Source organism: Doryrhamphus excisus, chromosome 3 (genome assembly GCF_030265055.1).
Source record: "Doryrhamphus excisus isolate RoL2022-K1 chromosome 3, RoL_Dexc_1.0, whole genome shotgun sequence".
In the NCBI taxonomy this organism is placed as follows: domain Eukaryota; kingdom Metazoa; phylum Chordata; class Actinopteri; order Syngnathiformes; family Syngnathidae; genus Doryrhamphus; species Doryrhamphus excisus.
In genome coordinates this window covers 25,410,614-25,433,926 of record NC_080468.1, presented here as the reverse complement: position 1 = coordinate 25,433,926, position 23,313 = coordinate 25,410,614, and the positions used below count along the sequence as shown (strand labels likewise).

The following is a 23,313-nucleotide window of genomic DNA, read 5'->3' as shown; positions in this document are numbered from 1 at the left end:
TGTTAGGGGCCCTTGGCCTGCAGCCCACTGTCCATCAAGCTGCTTCTGGTGGAAAACAAGAGAGCAGAATCGAGCTATTTTTGCACGTCCTTTTATACTCTGCTTTCATGAATTATTGTTGTGAAAAGCTAGCATCCAATGACAAATGCAAATACACTGAAAATCCACCTTCTGTCAGTCTATTGTTGTTCTGTTATAGTTGTTTTGCTTAATTGTGGAAAAAGTGAAATGTTAATTTTTAATTTGAATGTAATCAAAATTATATTTGAATATATAATGCAAATTAAATGCCAAACATACAAAATAAAAATATAACGTAAACATGGAACATTAGCTGATACGAAGTAATTTACTGTTAATTTAAGACAGTCCCCATTGCATCACTTACTTTACTTTACTGTCATCTAGTGGCATAATTATGTAAATACACTTAAACAGCACATTCTACTTGAGGCATATTTCCTGTTTATTTAAATGATATATAAGTTAAAAAAAATAAAAGCTTGTGTTTCAATAAAGTTTTTTTTTCTTCTTTGGGATTTTGATCAAGCTGATGAGGCGTTCACGGAGACACGTAAAATACAGAGAACATCAGTCGTGCATTGAAAAAAAATACTAATACAAATAAAGTGACTGTAACAGAAGAACGTTGTGCTAATTGTATACGTAGTCACGTTTTAGTAAAGTAATGTCAAGATGATTAAAAAACACAATCGAAATTTGGTCATTTTAATTTTCGGGCAGTCGCAAACGTCACACTCCAAGGCACTTCCGGGTTGTTTGCCGCACGCTTGAGCTGCCCACACAACGATGCTAAAAGTAAAAGTATTCACCTAATTATGAGGCTAAAATAAGCACTTTAGTGACTATGGTCATACAACGGTTAAAACATGTTTCCATGTGACTTTGCGTGGGGGGCAGCGACTGCGGCGTATCAAATTGAAGGTATGTACGCAACCAGGATGAAAACTAAATTCAGCATCAAAACATTGTACAGCAACTATAATTAAAGCGAAGCCATCTTCAGTCCTTAACAGATTAAAATGCTTGATGACTGACCATGTAAGCACGTGTAAACATGAATCAGAAGTCAAAGGTTAATGAATGTTTTGAAATAAATTATTGTTGTTTTTGTCTGTACGAGGCGGCTGGCAAGCGGACGGCAAAGGTCCGAGCATATGGGACACGTTCTGCCATGAGGGAGGCCGGGTATGGGGGGAGCAAACCGGTGACGTGTCCTGCAACAGCTATGAATTGTGGGAAAAAGACCTGGCGTGCATCCGGCGGCTTGGACTTACACACTATCGTCTGTCTCTGTCCTGGGCCCGCCTCCTTCCCGAGGGGACCACAGAGCATGTCAATCAAAAAGGTGTGAAATCTAACACAAACTGTATTATTAACTCATTCAATCCCAGCCATTTTTCAACCCAGTTGTTCACCTCATTTTGCCTCTTTTATGCAAAAAACATATAAAAATGTCTTTGGTATTAAAATAGTTAATATTTACTGAATTTATTAATATTTATTTAATGTATTACCTATTTACAGGTGTGCAGTACTACAACAAGGTGATTGATGACTTGCTGGCATGTGACGTGTCCCCTATGGTCACGTTATATCACTTCGACCTGCCTCAAGCTCTCCAGAACCACGGTGGCTGGAAAGTGCCCGCCATCGCCTCCATCTTTGACAGCTATGCCTGTTTTTGCTTCCAAACGTTCGGCGACCGCGTGAAACTTTGGATCACCATCAATGAGCCGTACGTGTGCACCAAGCTGGGTCACGAGGACGGCATCCACGCGCCGGGGTTGAAAGAACCGGGAACGACGGCCTACCTGGTGGGCCACAACATGCTAAGAGCCCATGCCATGGCTTGGCACAGCTACGACGCCCTCTACAGACCAACGCAAGGTGGTGCGGTGTCACTTGCTATCAATAGCGACTGGCTGGAACCGTTAGATCCTGACTCTGCTGATGACATTGCCGCTTCCCATCGTTGCTTTGCCTTCACACTTGGATGGTTCGCTTGGCCGCTGTTTGTCACTGGGGATTATCCGGAAACGATGAGGGCAGCCATTGATGCTCAAAGCAGGAAACTGGGATACAATGGCGAGTCAAGACTTCCTACTTTCTCCAAACATGAACCTCCAGTGTTGGGCACTGCTGACTTCTTTGCCTTAAACTACTACACATCCCGGAAGGTCAAAGCCAGGTTGGAATGCACGCAAGGCATGTCCATGAAGAACGACCGGGATGCGGAAGAAGTCCTGGATCCAGAATGGAGTATTTGTGGAGTGTCCTGGCTGGCTGTGGTTCCCTGTGGCCTACGGAGGCTCCTGAAATACATAAAGGTAAAGAAATTAACTTACTTTGGATGAGTGGTTGGCATGTGGGCCACACAGTCAGGAGACCTGGGTTTGATTTTCAGCTTGGGCATACTTTGTGTGGAGTTTGCATGTTCTTCCGGTATATGCGTGGACTTTCTCCGGGTACACCGGTTTCCTCCCACATTCCAAAAACATGCTAGGTTAATTGGCCACTCCAAATTGTCCATGGGTATGACTGTGAGTGTGAATGGTTGTTTGTCTATATGTGCCCTGATTGGCTGGCGACCAGTCCAGGGTGTACCCCGCCTCTCGCCTGAAAACGACTGGGATATGCTCCCGTGTAAAAAATGGATGGATGAACTAATTTCGCCATTCATTTCATTTGAACCTTCCAGGACACTTTCCATGACCCGATGGTCTACATCACGGAAAGCGGCTTCTCTCAAGTGGGACCGCTGGTAATGGAGGATGCTCAGCGTGCAGACTTTTACAAGGACACCATCCAGGAAGTGGAAAAAGGTGAATCTTTCTTCATATAATAATATAATTTATGTACTTTCAGTGACTCGAGTTGATGTGTTCAATGTAGCTATTGGAGAAGATGGCGTCAACGTCCGTGGATACTTCGCATGGTCGCTCTTGGACAACTTCGAATGGGCAGACGGATTCAGCAGTCGCTTCGGGTTATTTCACGTAGACTTTTCCGACACGGGGAAGAAGCGGACAATATACCGCTCAGGGTTGGAATATGCAAAGGTGATCTCAAAATACAAAGCTGTGCATTCCAAATGATAGAAAAACTATCACTTTTTAAATAAATAAATAATTATTCAATCAGTCAGTTTTAAGCACAAATATTTTAGTCCACACTAAATATGCTTGGTTTAGCAGAATATTAACAAAATGCTGGTACACACTAGTCACATTTTGTATTTCAAAATACATTTATTTCTAGTGTTCTCACCGTTACTACCCGAAGAGCTGAATGAAAAGCAGGCTTACAGGCAGGGGATCTAAATATTACTATAATAACAATAACAATTCTAATCATGACAATGATAATCATAATAGAATTTGCTTGTTTGGGCACTTCCTACCAATATTCCAAGGCTTACACTGCCATCCTGTGTGACCACCTGCAACTGCACCTTTAAATTGAACATTCCATTGCAAAACGGCTTATTTTAAATTGTCCCCTTTAATAGAACATACCCTGTCTTGTATACCAAACAACCACCAGCACTATAATGCATCACAGAATTAAAAGACTTAATATTCATGGTCTGATTTGTGGGAAAATATAATTTATATTTGTCATGGAAATACGTTATTTGCATTCATAAGCATATCGCAGGGTGCCACCCATTTGGATGTGCTACTCACTCCCCTCCTTTTTTTTTTTTTTTTTTTTTAGAATGAATGAGTAATGCCCCTGTGGCTGCTCTCCATCTACGTCAAAACCAGTGAGATTCTCCTTTGTCTTATGATGAATGGAAACGCTATTGTGGTGCCGTGAATAATCCAACTTCTTTGTCGCCATACTTTCAAATTTGAGGGCCTTTAGTAAACATGGAAGCCTATTTAAGCACAATGCGCGTGGAAGTAGGTTGCAAAATATGTGAAATAATTCACTCTTGCAACTACTCTTTCATTCACTACATCTTTGTGGTGAAAAAAGGAAACCATTCCCAAACCAATTAAGTGGCAGATACATCATGAATGCAGATAAGCTGCTTTTGACAATGAATTAGTATATTTAATTGTAGCATTCAATCACCCCCAAGGAATATTCAGACAAATTACTAAGATAAATATTCCAGATTTATCCAATTATTTGGTAAATTTACTCAATAATTCAGAGGCGATTTGTGAATGAAAAATTCCCATTTTTCCCCCTCCCCAGGTGTGCAGATTATAATTACCTTTTTTCTATTTACTGATTAGCCTAATTTGCATATTCCCAGGAGAAAGGATATAATTAGATTGTTGCCAGATGAAGAGACGGCAGACACTCCCTTTTCTTAAATCCCCACCTCCATTCCCCCACTCTTTTCCTCTTAATCGCATTGCCATTGACGAGAAGATGCGAGCGGCAGGGAGAATAAAACTTGGAAAATCTCACTGACCTACTTTGCCAGACGTTTGGCCGGGAATTCACACCAGTGCTAAAGAAGATGGAATGTTTGCGCGCCGACTCCATCTACTTCCAACGATCCAACTTTTGATCATTAGATACACCTGCATAATCCGATGAGATCCTCATTTTAACGCCGTACAGACTTGAATATAAGACGACTATAACTACGAGACAAGACCCATTTTTGGAAAAACAATTTTTAAGACAAAAAAAAGTAAACCTATCAAAGTGCCCCCCGCGTCCTTATGTATTTTTATTATTATGTATTTATTTATTATTTATTGGAGAATTACCAGCCAGCCGATTGCAGCTGCATTTTCATGCAGTAATTTAACGCTGGAGCTAAGCAGTTTATGTTTTGCATTTTGTTCCCTTCCTGTCTGAAAATGAACAGAATCAAGCCGTGACCTTAAAACCGAGTTATGTACCAAAGCATGATTACAACGTACAGTTACACCCCCAGCCTACAGGCATACAGTATTGTCGTGCAGGCCGATTTGTCACAGATGGAATATAAGACGACCCGACCATCTTTTCCAAGACCCATTAATGGGAAAATACTTTTTAAGACAAAAAAGGCAACATTTTCAATACCAGTGATATAACTGGTTCAAATATAAGACAACCCATATGTTTCAGACTGTTGGGGAGGAAATACTGTCTTATGTTTGGGTCTATATGGTAGTAATAATAATGTTCAGTCTTACAAAACTGTATCCAAACAATGGTAATTGCAATAGTAATAATGACAATATTCAGTTTTGCAGACATATAAAAAAATTGGTATATGTACATTTTAGACATCTAAATGACTGCAAACCAGCACACAGGCATATTGTTATGCAGGTCTAGTCGTCACCAATATCTGCCTGAACGTCCCTGAATATAAGACGACCCTCTTTCTCAAGACCCATTTTTAGGAAATTACTTCATCTTTTTCATATAACACAACATAACTGATACGAATATAAGATGAGCCATCTGTGTGACAAGGTTTTCTATAGACAAAAGTAGTGTCTTATATTTGTGTGAGTACGCTAATAATACTAATACGTTTTACAGAATATGGTGGCCCGTACAAGCAATTTTTTTCATCATGTCATCAATTCTTAAAACCTCATAAAAAGCCCCCCCAAACAATAATAATCATTTAATATAGGTTCACTTTTGTAATATTCTGTGAAATCAGAGTTATGAAAATGGCTTTTTTAAGCTGGATGGGAGTGAGGCATGAATAAAAAGGCAATCCAAATTGTTTCTTTTTAAGTCGTTCCCCCCTTTGGGAATGCAGATGACCCCTGCTAATCATGGAGGGGGGAGGTTTGCAGACCTGCCTGAAAAATTGAAAGCTTCTGGAATATTCAAGCTTTTTTGTGCGCTCGGCAGAGGAAGGGAGAACTGGAATTGGTATTCAAGGTGGAAGAGAGACACCTGTGTGTCTGTGTGTGAGCATGGCGGCAAATGAGCCGAGTCTCGTGGGAACAATGGCAGCAAGGGAAGTGCGAGGAAAGCCAGCGCCAGGAAAAAAAGACAATTTATACTGTAGGACCTCACCGTTTCAATTTATTGGGGCAGAATCAGAGAACAAATGACGTGCACATAACCTCCCATGATGAAACCACTCAGAAAAATGTCCTATTTGTTCCAACAGTGGCTGGTATCGACTTGTTTGTTCCCAACAATCACGGGCTGTAACTTTAGTGGACCAGCCAGGGCCCTGCTTGAGCATTAGCGCTAGGTGCTAACTCATGTGCCAGCTCACTAAAATGATAAAAATATCATATAAATTATAGTCAAAGCACAAAATCGCACATTGTACGATAATACCATATTAAACTGAATATAAAACAACCCCACTTTTCAAAGACAAATTATTTTGCATGGTGACATTTTGACAAGTTTGACATGAGAACTGATAAATACATAATTTACATATCTTTTATTCCACTCTGATGTTGACATCCTTCCCTTTCAATGCTTGAATTTGAGCTTCACATTGTTTATAACAATGTTTTACTGTAGTGAACAAAAAGTGGTTGTTATATCACGTAATTTGGGCTGCACGTGCATGTTTGGGTGTGTTTGTGATATCCAAGTGTACATGAATGCAGCGGAAACTTGTGCCCGACAAATTATGTGATGCACATGAATGCGCCATTCTTTGAAAAAAGCTAGCTCAACAGTGACAGCACTTTGCTCTTTTGATCCTGGTTCTTGAGGATGACATATTCATCATTTGTGTGCGTTGTGTGACTCAAGAAGACCACACACAACCTTTTGGACACACACAAACACCTTTAGATAAAATCCTTCCTTTGGACAAACACATACACATATATTACTGAAAGAGCCTATAATAAAGATGATTAAATGATTACCTGACCGGGATATGTCAGTGGTGTCCCAATTCTAAAAGAACTCCCACCCCCTTCTTAGTAGTATTTGAAATACAAAAATACATGCAATCAACAATAAAATGAAGCCTAATTTTCTACATTGTTTGATTGTTGTTCATGGTGTTCGCCATGACAAAATAGCTCGCAGCCTAGCCTCATTTCCGGAAGTCATCGAGGTAACGCCTCAACACCTTTCAGCTAAAGCAGACTATATATTTTTCATCAAAATGCAGAAATGTTGTGTTGCTGCTGGATGTTTAGAGTATCTGAGTGACATTGAATGTTTTTTTTCTTCCTTTTCCAAAATGACAACAGTGGACAAAGCAAGTGCAGAGACCGTGAGACATATGGACACCCACCTCGAGTTCCGTCTTTTGCGGTCATCATTCCAGTGATGACTGCTTAGAAGGAAGTATTCTTGCCAATAAGTATTTGGCTTGATGATACTGTATGAACACAGTTTGAAAAGGGATGCTATTCCGCTGGCACACAGGAATAAAACAAGACAACCAAGAATGACCACTTCAAAGTTGGCGTAAGAGAGTAAGTCATGTCTTGTTTACATGCCTTCTAAACACTATTCCATGATAGCGACAAGGCTGAAAAGTATCAATACCTGTTATATACAAATCTAGGGAGCAACCAGTTTTCATATCCATGTCTTAAGGCTAAAGCACATGCTCTACAAGTTCTAAATTAAGTCCAATATAGTAATTAAAAATTTAAGTGATACTTTAACAGTGGTGACAAACCTGTGGCCAATGGGCTATATATGGACCTTCAGAGCATTTTTCGGGTCATCATATAATTAAAAAACTTAAAAACCTAAAAAAAAATGAAAAACATGTCAACTACAAATTACTCTTGTATTGTGTCCTGAATGAACTGTTAATTTGGTATCCTAATATTCGGCGACCGTTTTAAACTCACTTTTACCTTTCTGCCGCACTAACCATTGGAGATTAATAGATTATGTACCTAATGAACTCTCCATTGTCCGAGCTCAGGCATTTCCGGAGAGATCCCAAGAAAAACTCCCCATATCGTCTTTGGTTAACTCGCTTACGGTTCATAGAGGAGGCGTCAGGAGGGAGAGGATACGCGCAACGAGCAGCGGCCTAATTAACTCCGAGCGTTGTACGACATGCTCCCTTCTCACCCGCGTTGTCGCTCAGGGTTTGAGTGGCGCTAATGAGAGAATTATCTAGCCTCGGACCCCGGTAATGCATTCAAATGAACACCGGCTCGACCTGACCTACGAGACAGCTTTTAACCCCCCCCCCCCCCCCCCTCACACACACACACACTTAATAGCAATCAGAAGGGCTTTCTAATTCGCCCGCCACTCGGAATGCCCGAGAGTAGCTCACATGCGATAAAACAAGTGGCTGCTTAAGTATTTGCTAAATGTGTTTGCATTTGTGGGGAAGTCCTTTATCATGAGCTGGGGGAATACAGAAGGTAATCAGGGGTCTCCTGGTTGCAACAAAAGTGTGCGACAAATATAAATTTTTGGTGGTGTTTACATGCTAAAAGTGTTCAATTAAATCAAAATACTGGATAAATGCTCCAATTAATGCCTGTATTCAGTTAACTGCTCAGTCTCCGATACCAATTGGGGTTGTGGACTACAGAAACAAATAACTTCCAGGGTCTCTAATTAGGTTTAAAAAATTGGCGTTACCATCTGTGGCCATAGGCAACCTCCAGATGTATTTTTTTTTTAATTTTTATTCCACAAGATGGCAGTAGCTGCATTTGAAGTATCATGAGTAATCAGCATCCAGCTGTTTTTTATCCACCGTACCTCTGCATGCACTTTAAAATGTTGCTACTGAGCTGTTGGTGTGGAAGTCATGCATGTTACGCTTGTTTACAATGAATCATCAGTGCTATCGGTCATTTTTTTATTATAAAAAAATAATATACAGTTAGAAATCCCATAATCCCAAGCAGCAAATTGGCTCACCATGTTATATGGTCCTTGAACGCACCATCTAACTTTCGGCACAAATAAGACAGCTTTCCTGCTCAATATTTGTTCCCACTCCACATCATCTGCTACACCGCTGCATTTTCTCAAACTATGGTGTGGACTGAGGGTCAAACAGGACCAGTGCACGTTAATCACTTGTCAAAAAAAAGGAAATGCCATTAAAGGAAATTCCTATTTTTAACATTTTTGACAACCTAAAATGTAATATCGGTGACATGGTATGTGCCTTTAAGAGGCGGGGCCTGCGAAGTGACTTGTGTGATGTCAGCTACTTACTTTGCAGTGTGGACAGTGTCAATGACTTTTATCAGGAATGTTATGTTAATGAGACAGCAGCCACCAAGTATGCTACTAATGCTAACTAGTGAGTCTATGAAATGTCTTATTGATGTCAACTTCATTATTTTTGAATAATGCAATGTGATTATAATGCTATTTCATGTCCAACGGGCTTGAATTATGCTTAAAAAAAAAGCACACACATTTAGAAGGTCTTAAACAGGTTTTCAAGCTGGAGCTATGAAAATATTCAATTTATAAATAAGGAATCATGGAAATTCACTTATCGTCTTGAACCAATTAACCACGATAAATGAGGGACAAAAGTTATCGCCTGCTTCCAATGAATTCATTCATTCATTCATTAATTTTTTACCTCTTACCCTCCAATCACAGGGCACATATAGACAAACAACCATTCACACTCACATTCATACCTATGGACAGTTTCGAGTCGCCAATTAACCTAGCATGTTTTTGGAATGTGGGAGAAAACCCATGCATGCACGGGGAGATCATGCAAACTCCACACAGAGATGGCCGAGGGTGGAATCCACTGAATTCAGTTTTGCCGAAAATGTCAGACTTAAGATTTACCGACCGATTTATTGACTGATTGCTATAATCAAGTGGCTGAAACAGGAAGTGCTAATAAGTATCTGCTGGTCTAGTTCAGTACTCTCAAGTCTCTAGTCTCACAACCCAGCTCTACTATCTAGTACTAACTGGTTATAGTTTCAGAGACTTATCCGTTTGTGCAGTGAAAACAGTGCAGGCAATTTTGCCCTAAATCTGCAAGCTTTTCTGCAAATGTTCTGTATAAAGGTGTATGAAGCTACTCCGGGAGACCACCGGGACCATTTTAAATACGAACAATCGGGCAAGTAATTCGATTAATAAGGCCTAAAATGAGCAAGTGAAAGCCCCAAATCCCCCCTTCTTCACCGGAACGCATTACAGTCTCTGTTCAAAGTTTAAATTAAGTCTGGGGAAAGAAAGTTTTTACACTCGTTTCCGACTTGAATCCCTCTCGCTCATCTCTCTCTGCTCAGTGGACTAAAAAGAAGATATTCAATGTGGGTAATAATGAAGCAAAACTCTGTAAGGGGGGTGAAATAGGGGATTACTGGACTCTATTCAATTTTGCACATGTTTGATGACAAATTGCCTTTGATTTAGCTTGGATGCCTTTCTTACCTGAAGCTTTATTGATAGCAAAGGACCGCTCAGCTATTTCCCCCCCCCAGCAGTGTAATGAACAAGACTAAAGGTGTGTTCAAGCAGAAAGTGAAGCCAATTTTAGCCATGCATTCAGTCCAATTTGAGCTCCGGATCGCCTCGTGTAGTCGGCAATTATTTGTGGGCCCCGAAACATCGATTACACCGACAGCTCTTGCTTGTTTACTCGAGCCTCTTATCCTTACCTTTTTTTCCTTTTAGCCTTTCACGTTAGCATGCTGCTAATTTATCTCCAAACGCAAGCATGTCAAAAGTTAGCAAAATAATAAAACTTCCAACTTAAGGCGAGGGTCCTTGAATGCAGCGCTGATTAAAAAAAGGAGCAATAGAGGTGAAACGATATCAGCAAAAAGACGGAGTCTAATGAACCCTTTCACCTCCATTACACCTGAAAATTGGCTGTAGAGCACTTTTTAAGTCTCCAAACAAGCCGGAACTTTTTTTTTTTAATTCACACTTGATATCATTTTAATAATATACTGTATTGGAACCTTCTTTTCATACATGCTAATGAGAGAAATGCAGGTTTTACAATTAGGAATGCATGGTTGTAGACTACCACAACATATCCCACCTGAGGGATATATAAGGTAAGTATAAGGCATTTTATTAGTCGGGTTGTAGAAATTGAAATGCATGCTTGTAGACCGCTATGACATAGATCTGCTGAAATGTAATTGAATTTAAAGTACATTTTCCTTTGACTAAATATTATTGTTCTGTTGCTTTATATGCTGCCATCCAATTGCCTGTGTGTGTAACCCATAATTTTTCTATTAAAGGGTGGTACTCATAAGCTAATTGATTTTAAAGGGGTACTTGGGGTAAAAAAAAAAATCATCTCTATATGTATGGAAATGTACCTTAGATGGTGTTTAATCAAACAGTCCAATAAAAGGTCAGACAAAATGAAATTACATTGTTCAAAATACACAATGTATCCCACAAGGTACAAGCTACGCCCCTGTACATTATATTACTTTGCTGCAAAAATGTCATTTTTCTCACCCACACATTAAGCACTGTCACAAACATCCCAACCATTTTACAAAACATTGAATACTTAAGAAGGACCGGATTAATTACTGTTCCTCGGCATAATTTACACCCCCGCTGGAAGGCGAATAAAAGGCGCTTGAAATGTGACGGCCAGTTGCTCTGCAGCCTTTGTTGGAGTGTGTTGGGTGCAGGAGGGGCTTGTTTACGAGGGCCGGCCAAGGGGTGAACTCCCAGGGCTCGGAGTGATAAAACGTCCTCACTTACACGGAGACAGGCGCTGTGTTTTATGGACTACACGGGAATATGTCCCACTTTTTGTGTATGTGTGTGTGTGTGTGTGTGTGATCGTAATAATATCATCTAGGAATTCCTGACATGCAATATGACATTTAGCACATATGGATCTATAGAGGATAGGAGGTGAAACCCTGTGCTTATGCATAAACACCATCTAAAATTAAAGCAGCACTGTGGATGTTTTTTAAAAGCAATATCAATGTGACAGGGCTGTGCCCGGGGCAAAAGGTGCGGACAATCAGGTTAACTGGGCTGGGAGGCAAAAAGAGAGACAAGGGAGAGGCCATCTTGGCCCGGAGTGACTGCAGGATCGATGCACTAAAAGGCAGAGGGCAAAGGTCAGGCTGCTTGGTGGTGGCAGCTTGAGCTCGGGGGAGTCAGAGTGACAGGCACCACGAAAAAGAGGGAAGACCTTATACGTGTAAGAGTGTATAGTAGGGGTGTCCAATCCGATATTGATAGGCCTATATTAATATTGGGCTGATAACAACAATAGCATGTGCTAACATGTTAAGCAGATGTCACTTGTCATGCACAAATATCCCATGGTGGCACAGAACCGAGGGAGTTCAATACAAGTAAACTCATCACACATTTGAAGCAGTCTTGGGCTATGTTCACACTGCAGGTCAATTCCAATTTTTTCCTCACATGTGACCTGTATCTGATTTGTCAGTGTGGACAGTATAATTCAGATTTTGTCAAATGCGACTGTCGATATATATCAGATATCAGATAACAGTATATGCGACATGACTACAGTATAAATGGTCAGATTGCATATATCCGATGTCAATTACCTGAACAAGACTTTAAAGCAGGGGTCTCAAACTCAATTTACTTGGGGGCCACTGGAGCTCGGGTCTGGGTGAGACTGGGCCGCATCAGGTTTTCCAAAAAAAAAAAAAAAAAAAACGCATTTATTAAAAACAAAAAAATGTAAAAAACTTTGCTTTGGTTCCAATTTTCTACAAAAAAATCTCCGATAAAACATTCCACTGTTCTCAAATATTCATTCATTCATTCATTTTCTACCGCTTTTCCTCACGAGGGTCGCGGGGGGTGCTGGAGCCTATCCCAGCTGTCTTCGGGCGAGAGGCGGGGTACACCCTGGACTGGTCGCCAGCCAATCACAGGGCACATATAGACAAACAACCATTCACACTCACATTCATACCCATGGACAATTTGGAGTGGCTAATTAACCTAGCATGTTTTTGGAATGTGGGAGGAAACCGGAGTACCCGGAGAAAACCCACGCATGCACGGGGAGAACATGCAAACTCCACACAGAGATGGCCGAGGGTGGGAATTGAACCCTGGTCTCCTAGCTGTGAGGTCTGCGCACTAACCACCAGACCGCCGTGCCGCCCCTGTTCTCAAATATCTTTTTCTACACAAAATAAGATGAAAAATAAATAAACAAATCAAGAATAAAGAAAATCAATCAATCAGTAATAAATAAATAAATATAATAATAATAAATAATAAATAAATATAATAATAATAAAATGGCAAATAATAAAAACTTAAGAAACCACATATAGTTGGTGGGTAGACAAATTATTTTTTTCTGATTAAAATTAACAAAGCATTATTAGAACCCTGTAGACATGACAAAACGACTATAGTCACATTTATACTCTTTTTATTTACAACATATTGCGCAACTGCAGAGTCTTGAGACACATGCTAACTCGCAAACGAGAGAGCTAGCGACCTAAACGGTAGCCTTCAAGTCATTTCCTTTAAACTTAAATAGCCAAAAACTTACCACTTCCACACGGATAGGGAGGATAACTATTAACAGTTATTTAACCTTTAACATGAACATTAATCAAACGTAATAATTTTTTCTGGGTACATGATACCATACAGCATCCATATCAAACTTGCTCGGGCTGCACTAACATTAAACTTTTATATCAAGGGCCTCAAACTAGTGTCCTGCGGGCCACATTTGGCCCGCGGGCCACATGTTTGAGACCCCGGCATTATTTGATATACATGCTGTGATCATGCATGTATAGTTGCAGTATCTTGCTGTATTTTGACCAAAACTTCTTTTGTCAGCACATTGATACATTTACTGACAACAACAACAGCAGTGACAACACTCTGCTCTCCGTCTGTGAATGTAGTTTTGATTATTTTTCTCTCTTAATAATAAAACGTTTCATTTAGAAACTGCATACTCTGTTCAGTTTTATTGTCATTTATTATATTTACGTTTTTTGATGAGCTAAAACATCTAACACTTTTAACAAACCCCTTTTCACACTACTGTATATACTGTATTTCTAGTCAATATTTGACTTTCCGAAGAACTACACAAACACTTGGATTACTAATGCTAGCACTTATTGTTCCTGTAATGTATGTACTTTTACAGGAAGGCTGAACAAAAGCTGCATATCCTTGTGTTCAAATGTAATATATGTGAAGTGGTGTTCAGAGAGGCCTCAGCAAAGAAATAAACAAACACCCCCCCCAAAAATGTGACTATATCTCACCCTACTCGGCTCCAAACTACAACATCTACAAAGTGAGTCACGGAGGCTTGGCTCAACAACAACATGGCCGTCGCCGCAGATAAACTTGATGAGCGGCAGATTGAGAAAGCAAAGCACAGGAGCGCTCCCGGCCCACAACTCCCTGCTGTGCATTCAAATTACTCCGCTCAATTTGACGGGCCACTGTTGAGAAATTCTCCAGGATTAGTTGGTGTTATATTGTTTATTTATTCCCGCTCTTGTATATAGAAAGACTTCTCTTGGGGAAAAGCGCTGACCCTTTTTTGATGAGCTTGTCTATTCATCTTGGCTTGCTCCACTACTGCACTGTGTGCCGTTTTTAATGTCTTTATTAGTGTTATAACAGTGCATGTATTCAGAATCTGATTTTTTTGTTACAGTACAAATGCATACATAGTTCCCTTAGAGTACACATTAAATGATGGAATTGCATCGTTATTTAGTCATGCATCTATTTGTTAAACAGATACAGTGCAGCCCAGCTTTTGCTTAGCGGGATTTATGGTTAACAATAATGCCAAGGAGAAGAAAGCCCTCTTCTGGTGTTAAATCTCCTGTCTGAACATTTGGACTTCCCAATGAAATATGGACAAAGTTACCCTACTGTACCCAAATGAACCAAGCTGTGATGTTAAAGTGATAATGACACCAAAACTTATGTTAACCATTGCAAAAAAGCATTGCAAGGCATGTTTCCTGTAGTAGATGTGTGATGGGATGCTGGCATATTTAACTTATTTTACATTTTTCATAATTGAAAATCAATTTGGTCGTATGTTCAATTCCACCCTCGGCCATCTCTGTGAGTTTGCATGCGTGGGATTTCTCCAGGTACTCCGGTTTCCTCCCACATTCCAAAAACATGCTAGGTTAATTGGCGACTCCAAATTGTCCATAGGTATGAATGTGAGTGTGAATGGTTGTTTGTCTATATGTGCCCTGTGATTGGCTGGAGACCAGTCCAGGGTGTACCCCGCCTCTCGCCCAAAGACAGCTGGGATAGGCTCCAGCACCCCCGCGACCCTCGTGAGGAAAAAGCGGTTGAAAATTAATGAATGAATGAATTTGGTCGTATACTGGAGAAGGGGGAGGAAATGATGTCACTTTGAGAAAACCCTCTCTTCAAACTACACATGGACTACATTGTTGTTCTTGTTGACTGTCGACCTGCTCCTTGTGTGGCAGGCTTTTGCTTGAATGCTCATACGGATGATGTAAGCCTGTTCACATTCCGGTATTCTTTGGTACTTCTTATGACACATTTTGAAGATAGTTGTTTTGATAATGTGCCTCAGATAAAGAAAAGTTTGGGACTGAATGTGTTTTTTTTTGTTTTTTTTACCAAAGGTTGCTTCTACCATCAACTGTGCCAACAATCTTTCCTCAAGCCAGATCGGGGAAAACAAGCACTGACAGATGGAAAAAAAGAAATCAAAATCCAGTAGTTTTACCATGGAGAAGCATGCAAGTAAGTAAATCCACATTTTGCTCGTAAATATACAATATTATACAAATGTTAGAATAATAATATAGGTTTTTATGCCTAATTTCATGGTTAGCTAAACCGCCACGGATGCTCACTTGTGTTGAATCATGCAAGATTAAAACATGACGATATTTAGAGAAAAGCTATCTCGCTACACTGAATGACAACATGTACACAAATGAATGATGCAGGATTGGAATTGCACACTGTATGCACACTATAAACCTTGCAATCCTCCCAGCAATGGGCGTACCCAGGGTCACTCGCACTCAGTGTGACATCTCAGCCACAATAATGCCGGTTCAGAAAACTCACTGGGGGACATTTAATAATCACAATTTAATTTCTCTCATATTTTATAGTTGTTTACATGAAAATGACAGCTTTATGACTCTTTTCTTAAGTGAACCATCATTATGCTGTGTTGTTACACTACGACTACAATGTTATTGTGGAGCTATAGTGTCTCCCGTGAGAGATCAATTTTTGTGTGATTGCTAGATTTGGATTATTATACTCATTTCCTATTGCAGAAAACACTGAAGATTGGTGTACAGTGTTCCTATTATTTACAGTACACTAAAGACAAATATGTACGCATGATAGAACGTGTAAACAGACATAGCGGAAATGCTCCAATTATTATTCTATTCAATTAACTGCAATCTCTGATAGTTGCTGGGTGCAAGGTCAACAGCAAAAACCGCTGGTCACCAATTAGCACAGTGTATAAAAAACATCCACGCTGAGGCTGTACGGAAACTCCTGATGATTGCTACTCAGCTGCTGATGTAAATTTCATGAATATTACTCTTGCTGTACTGTTGTTTACAATTAACGTATGCGCTATTAAATGTAGACTGAGCAGTTTGCACCTTACCGCTCTTACAACATTGGTTCTGCTGATGCGATGTTGTACAATGTACTTGTTTTCCTTTATGCTTTTTAATTAACTTCATGGTTTGTGTTCTTCTAGTAAACACCCAGTCCTGTTTAGGTAAATAAACAACCTGGTTTTAACTTACACAATGACATTAGGCACGCTGCTCAGATGGCCTGGTGGCAGTAAATGCTCGGACCAACGTGACCTTGCAGGTTCTGAAGTATGCATCACTTTCTTGTAGGATTAAAGCCCAACTTCAGAGGCTGCATCTATTTATTTTTCCTTTTCTTCTGTCTTTGGGATGGAGGTCAATTCTCCACCTAGCTCCTATCTGTTCTTGCTGACAAAACACTACACCTTCCACAACAACACACCTCCTCTTTGAGAGAACTGATTATAAATGGTCAATTTGAAAATAGACCTGAAAGTCCCCCAAGGCTGCTTTCCCTTGTCAAATTGAAAAAAGGAGGGGGTGGGGGGGTTGGGGACAAGGACAAGTCAGTCCACTTGCCGCCGTCCTGATATGTTGGGAGGCAGGTGGGACGTAACAAATCCCCCAAACACACGTGGCAAAGGATGATGTGAGAAAAAAACGGTGGCGGCAAGCAGAGGATCTTCAACATCTCGCCTTCAGCATTTATGTCACAAGGCTCGGCAAAGAGTCTATGGATCACCGCAGCGATCGTGGTGGTGGCGCTATCAGGAAAAGCCATAGGCTGTCAGGGAATGCGCGGCGTCCATATTTCACCGCCGACAGCCCCTTTTTCCCGTCTTGCGGCCTCACTCACAGCAGCCTTTGAGGATAATATCTTCACATCTCTCCGTGCTGAGAGGCTATTTTTAAATAGATATTTATTTCACTCCCTCCATTTGTCTTGAACGTGTCCTTTCTGTCTCTCAGGCATGACTTTACTTCCTGTGACTGCTTGGGAAAAAACACTCATGGCGACACAGACTTTCAGTAATAAAGTGGACCCTCACTAACTCACACAATACAGTTTTAATACTGAAAATGCACCAATTAAAGTCTCTATTCAATTAACCACAATGTCTCCTATGGCCGCCGGGTGTGTGCAAAAGCAAATAACCGCCAGGGACTCTTAATTTGTCCAAAAAAAATTGGCTGTGACTGTGGGTAATCTACTTATTATAGTTTTTTGATTAGCTCCACAAGATGGCTGTAGATGCATTGAAATATCATGGATAGTCCACCATCCAACATCTTTATCCACCTCTGCACGGGTTTTAATTTTTATTTTTTAATTAAATGGATGATAGCCTACTTAAAGCCTAAAGAACTGTTGTCAAACTCATGCCCCGGGGCTAGATCTGGCCTGCTATATTATTTTATGTAGCCCAAGAAAGCCAGGTAATATGATGTGCATCAAAAATAAATACTTGAGTATCTACTTGTCAGCTTGACTTACAGTTTCAAAGCGGGTTATGCAGCAGTTTAATGAAAAACAGAGTACTTATATTCACTGTTACACATGATCATAACTGTGCTGTAGCCCTCAATGAAAAGAGGGTGCTAACTTTTGAGCATTATATACCACCCTCTTCCTGCACCAAGACAGTAAGTTATGTCCCATGTACATACAAATGGAGTTGCTCTACATTGCATGAAAACAGGAGTTCAGAACATCCTGAAATCCAAAATCTGACAATCCGCTGACCAAATTTTCACTCAGCGAGTGCGCTTTTTCTACGCAGCTATTCATCACTGAAAGGGGTGGCAGGGAGCCTTCACAACAATCAGACGCGGCATGTGCGCTTTGACTCTGACGTGCATCACCACAGAATACATTAAAGGCAGGGTGAGCGACGGAATCATCAGATATAGTAGGAGGTGAACTGAAGTGGTCATGAACCCAATGTCAAACTCCAATAGCTGAACGCTGACAGATAAAACAAACAAGGCTGCCTGCGGAGGCGAGGGCGTCGGCGGCACCCTTCGGCAGGCAGATAAGGCCGAGCGGCGTCGCCATTGTAACATTTGACCCCAAATTTATGTATCGCGTGAACTTTCTCCCCACGAGAGTTATGTTCGGCATTGTTAGATGAAAGGTGCATGGAAATTTATGTGCAGCGACTTTCCCTCTGGGCACACAGTGACCTCGCCCATGTTGGGGATAAAATACAGCGCTTGAATATAGTCCCTTGACAGCTGTGATATTACCTTTATGTTTACAAGCAAATGTCCTCCTTCCATGGCTTCTATTGCACAGCGAGCACATTCTTTGTTCTTTATCTTATTTCACCCTTCTAACCGTGGTTAATAACAGTATCTTCTTCCTCTATTTCGGGGCTAAGCCGCCCTCTGCCTCGCTAGAAAATGCTTGGCTAAGCAGCGGGAGGATTCCGACGTTTGCTTCCTCAGGTATCCCCCCCCCCACCCCCCATGCCTCGTTCACCTTCCCCCTTTCCATCTCAGACCTTATTATTAGCAAACAAGCACACTTTTTTCATGATAACTAATAGCCACATCCCCTCAGGGGAGCATCTCCAGGCAATGATTAATACTAATTACAATTAGGGTGTAAAAAATGGATGTAAACTTGTAGGGGTAGGCTTTGGCTCGTCAGCGGCTGTCTCAATTTGCACATTTTCACACATACGCATAAAATTCAGTACAGCGTACCCAGACTCAACACACCCCAAATGATGAGTATGTATAGCAGGACTGTGCAAGATGTTTCCACCAAAGGCCACATACTGAAAAATGAAAGGATGCAAGGACCACTTTTATATTTTATAAAGCAACATGTGTACGTATAATTTGGTTTGCGCATTTGGAAGTGAGCCCTGGAAGAAGTCAGAAGCAGGGCACTCTCGCTGGGAAAGGTACATTAATGTCGGACATGCTGTGCATTTAGGTGGTGCCCTCCCCTCTTGCTTCTGAGCTCTCTGACAAAGTGTGTCCAACAATGAGTGCTCCTTCTCGGGCAGGCGAGGTTGGAGGCAGCGGCCACACGTCCCGGTTTTCCTGAGCTCCACCGCACCAGCGGTGCTTCTGACAAAGTGTGTGCGACAATGAGTGCCTACTCTTTCAGTTCATACACGGTAAGTCAGGGGTCTCCAGCTGCCAGTAGCTCCTAAACACTTTTCAATTATCTCTCCAAGATGTTATTCATTGGCCAATCACAGCAGAGTGGGCATGCCTGGAGGCGGGCCATGGGTGGAATGAATTAAAACAGACCTTTTTGGAAAGCCAAGAAAATACAGCTGGAATAGGTGCAGATTTTTGGGAGATCTAGAAAGTTTTCTGTGTGGGTTATTGTGTGTAGCTGCTCTCTAGGAGCCCACAACTCAATACAAAGGGTAGGAAAATGACCATGATAAGTCTTTAACATTCAACTCTAAGCTACTAAAATGACATGATTTTATTCATTAGTTAATTCTCATAACATTGTGACTTCTTTCACTCATTAGATTACAACTTTTTCCACTTAATATTAAATTAAATTACTTAAATTATGACTTGTAAATTTTTATTTCATAACTTTTTGTGACTTTTCCCCGCAACACAATTTTCCAAAAGTACAATTGTTATTTTTAAACATTTTTCTGTAATATTTCAACATGATGCTATTAAAATTACGCTGGTTTTCCTCATATTACGTTATTCTTGTAAAATTAATTTTTTTTCTTGTAAGAATACAACTTTTTTTCTTAACATTTTGACTTTCTTTTTGGAAAATTACTGCAGATTTTTTGCTGTTTTTGTTATATTTTCAGAATGTGCCAAAAAGCCCCAAATGGCCTGTGGGGATGCCAGAGCTTGTAAACCGTTCTCTGTCCTTTCAGTCTCCTGGTTGGTTTGAGATTTGTATATTTTGAGCTACATTGGATCACAAAATGGATGAAAGTGGTCCCTCACGTCTTTATATTTTTCTGTCTACGGCCCTGGTGGAAAAAGTTTGACAACCTTTTTCCCCATACATCCTAAAAAGTCTGACTAATCCGATTTTCCACGTAAAGCCATGCAAAGAGTGTCACCTCTACGCACATCACGCCCTCCCAGATTATTCCCAATTTGAACATAAAGCACGAGGCCAGTCGACAAGTAATTGACATTCCCGGGCTTTGCTTATGTTGCAATGCTGAGCCAAGGCCCTTTCGGCGCGGATGAGAAACCCCGGTTTGCATAACGCCGCCTGATTCGGGAGTCGCCGCATGAGCGGCTGCTCAGCGGCCCGTGGCCCTGCTGATGGTAGCGGCGGTGGTGGTGGCATTTGAGCAGAGGACGTTTGAGATTGCCTCAGGTGTCAGAGTGGCTTGGAAGGGCAGCAGCTGGAGGTCGCATTGATTCCGCAGCCTCCTTTTGCTCTCTCTAACTATTGATCCAGGCCCTGAGACCCCCACACAATGGTTGTGCTGGCCGGGGGAATAGTGGGTGTCAATGTGGCATCCTTTTTAAACAAGGGGCATTTCAATAGGACATCACTATATAAAACAGGCATTGTGTTGCTCACTTAGCTTAGAGGTCGCTGTGAAGCAAGCCATTTGGTTATTGCATGGACGTATCTTATAAGCATTGATGGTGGGGGGCTGTCCTCACTCATTCATACGTGACGTACCCTTCCTTAAATGCTCACCCAGGCAGATTTCCTATGTCTTTTAGTGTAGCCCCCCCCAGCCCAGCCCATGAATCACCATTACGGCACCTGTGTTATTTTTTACCTGCCACCACCTTCTGAGGCTTTTTCATTACGGTAAGAGGAGGGTGGTCGGCAGTGGGGGGGGTGTGTACAAAGGGAGGGGTCAGGGAATTCAGGTTGGGAGGGTTAATTACAAACACAATGGGGGTAGCCCAAAAAAAAAAGGCTGAGCTGCTCTCATTTGTTTCAATAAGGTAAATTGATTCCTCTGTCATCCGGTGCCATTTGCATTGCATCCATTTAGCATTTGTCGGCCCACTCCCCTGCCACCCTCTTTAACACCCTCCCCCCCTCCCCATTCACTTACATGTAGAGGACAAGACAACATCAGCGGGGACGCACTGATCTTCTCGAAAACGCTGTCCAGTTTCATGCATAGATGCTGCTAAATTGACATCTTAGCCATTCACTCATCCCTGCCTTGATTGTCGGGTGGAGGATGCACCCAAATGTGAGTGTCAAACTACACACCTGATCCTGACATCCTGGAAATACCCTTGCACACAGGCGCCATCCTGCCTGTAGTCAAATTGATTCATCAGAGCTGTAAAATTAGATCCAGCATTTATTATTTGCCTTTTATTTTTTTTCATCCACACCCATTCCGTTATATGAGGGCTGTGATGATAATAGAATTTCAGTAGTAATTGCAGTACCTCACTATACATTATTGTGACAACCTATGTTCATACAGAACAGTCACATGGAAAAAAGGTGGGAAAAACACTGACTTTTACTGGCTGTTACTTACTTACTTACTTACTTATTTTCCCAATCTGAAACATAATTATTCATTGAAGATTTCAGTGCAAACATAGGCCATATACTTTTTTTTCAATTTAATTTCCTTTTTTTAATTTCATTTAATTTCATTTAGGCTGCCAACCAGTCCAGAGTTTACCCCACCTCACGCCGAAGACAGCTGAGATAGGCTTACCAATTCCAATTCCTAACGCTTCTTGATTCCGATGCTTTTAAGATTAAGGGTCATAAAAGTTTGTATGGTTTCTTTTTGGATGAAAATGTCTGAACCTCTCCATGAATTGTTTGATGATATTAACTTTTGGTTTTTTTTAGCAACTTTACTATGAATTTCTCACAGGCTATTTGCAGACCAGCTTCTTCTTCTTCTTTCTCTTTGGGCTTTCCCCTTCAGGGGTCGCCACAGCAAATCAATCTCCTCCATCCAACCCTGTCTTCTGCATCTGTCTCTCTCACACCAACTACCCTCATGTCCTCCTTCACTACATCCATAAACCTCCTATTTGGTTTTCCTTTACGCCCCCTACTGGCAATTCTAAACGCAGCATCCTTCTACCAATATATTCACTATCTCTCCTCTGGACATGTCCTAACCATCTCAGTCTGGCCTCTCTGACTTTATCTCCCAAGGCCTCTAACATTTAATGTCCCTCTGATGTACTCGTTCCTGATCCTATCCATCCTGGTCACTCCCAATGAGAACCTCAGCATCCTCATGTCTGCTACCATGTCTGCTTTTCCTCAGTGGCACTGTCTAGCCAGTGTGTCTAACCAGCATACACTGGTAAATATGAATATAAATGTGAATACATAATAACTCTTGTTAAACATGCACTACCAACCACACATTTCCACACCATGAACCCAAACCATGAACCACCACAAACACCTCATTTGGATGATATTGTGTTGCAAATGTTCACTGAGCTGGACACTCTTTTTTTTATTATGGTAAGACAAACCTTTTTAGCTCTCCAGCTTCTTCTTTCACGCCCCGTGTGACAGTTTGCTTATATTACCTTCTTGGGCTTTAGTTTCTGTTTGGACAATCTTATTTTGAATGTAACTTCCTGCTTTGCCTCATCTTCCACTTACACCTGTCTGTAATTTCTCCTGATTGTATATAGTTCAGGTGTGTGCTTCTCCCTGCGTGGGATCATTATCATTTGTCCGTCTGCCTACCTGAGTTGCTTTATTCTGCTGCTGCTATTATTGCAAGCAATACATATTTTTACCTGTATTTGGTCCTGTTCTCTGCATCCTGGGGTCGCTACACAAAGCCAACAATGCACGACTGTGACATCTTCTTTATTAGTG

The 23,313-nt window shown here is 41.1% G+C and overlaps 1 protein-coding gene across 4 annotated transcripts; it reads left to right on the top strand.

The window, feature by feature from the left end:
• Window positions 1-772: 772 nt before the first annotated feature.
• LOC131126470 (cytosolic beta-glucosidase) lies at window positions 773-22,164 on the top strand. 4 transcript variants are annotated; one of them, XR_009129161.1, is made up of 8 exons: window positions 773-945; window positions 1,145-1,369; window positions 1,549-2,351; window positions 2,723-2,846; window positions 2,917-3,083; window positions 7,176-7,403; window positions 15,552-15,672; window positions 22,112-22,164. XR_009129161.1 is itself a non-coding variant. In XM_058069044.1 (6 exons), exons 1-6 carry the CDS (start codon window positions 891-893, stop codon window positions 7,200-7,202), a joined length of 1,401 nt encoding a protein of 466 aa, XP_057925027.1. In that variant the 5' UTR covers window positions 773-890; the 3' UTR covers window positions 7,203-7,644. The 4 variants fall into 4 exon arrangements, 2 of the variants coding, with proteins under 2 accessions (XP_057925027.1, XP_057925026.1); XR_009129160.1 differs by lacking the exon at window positions 22,112-22,164 and having other exon boundaries at window positions 15,552-15,685; XM_058069044.1 differs by lacking the exons at window positions 15,552-15,672; window positions 22,112-22,164 and having other exon boundaries at window positions 7,176-7,644.
• Window positions 22,165-23,313: the final 1,149 nt, after the last annotated feature.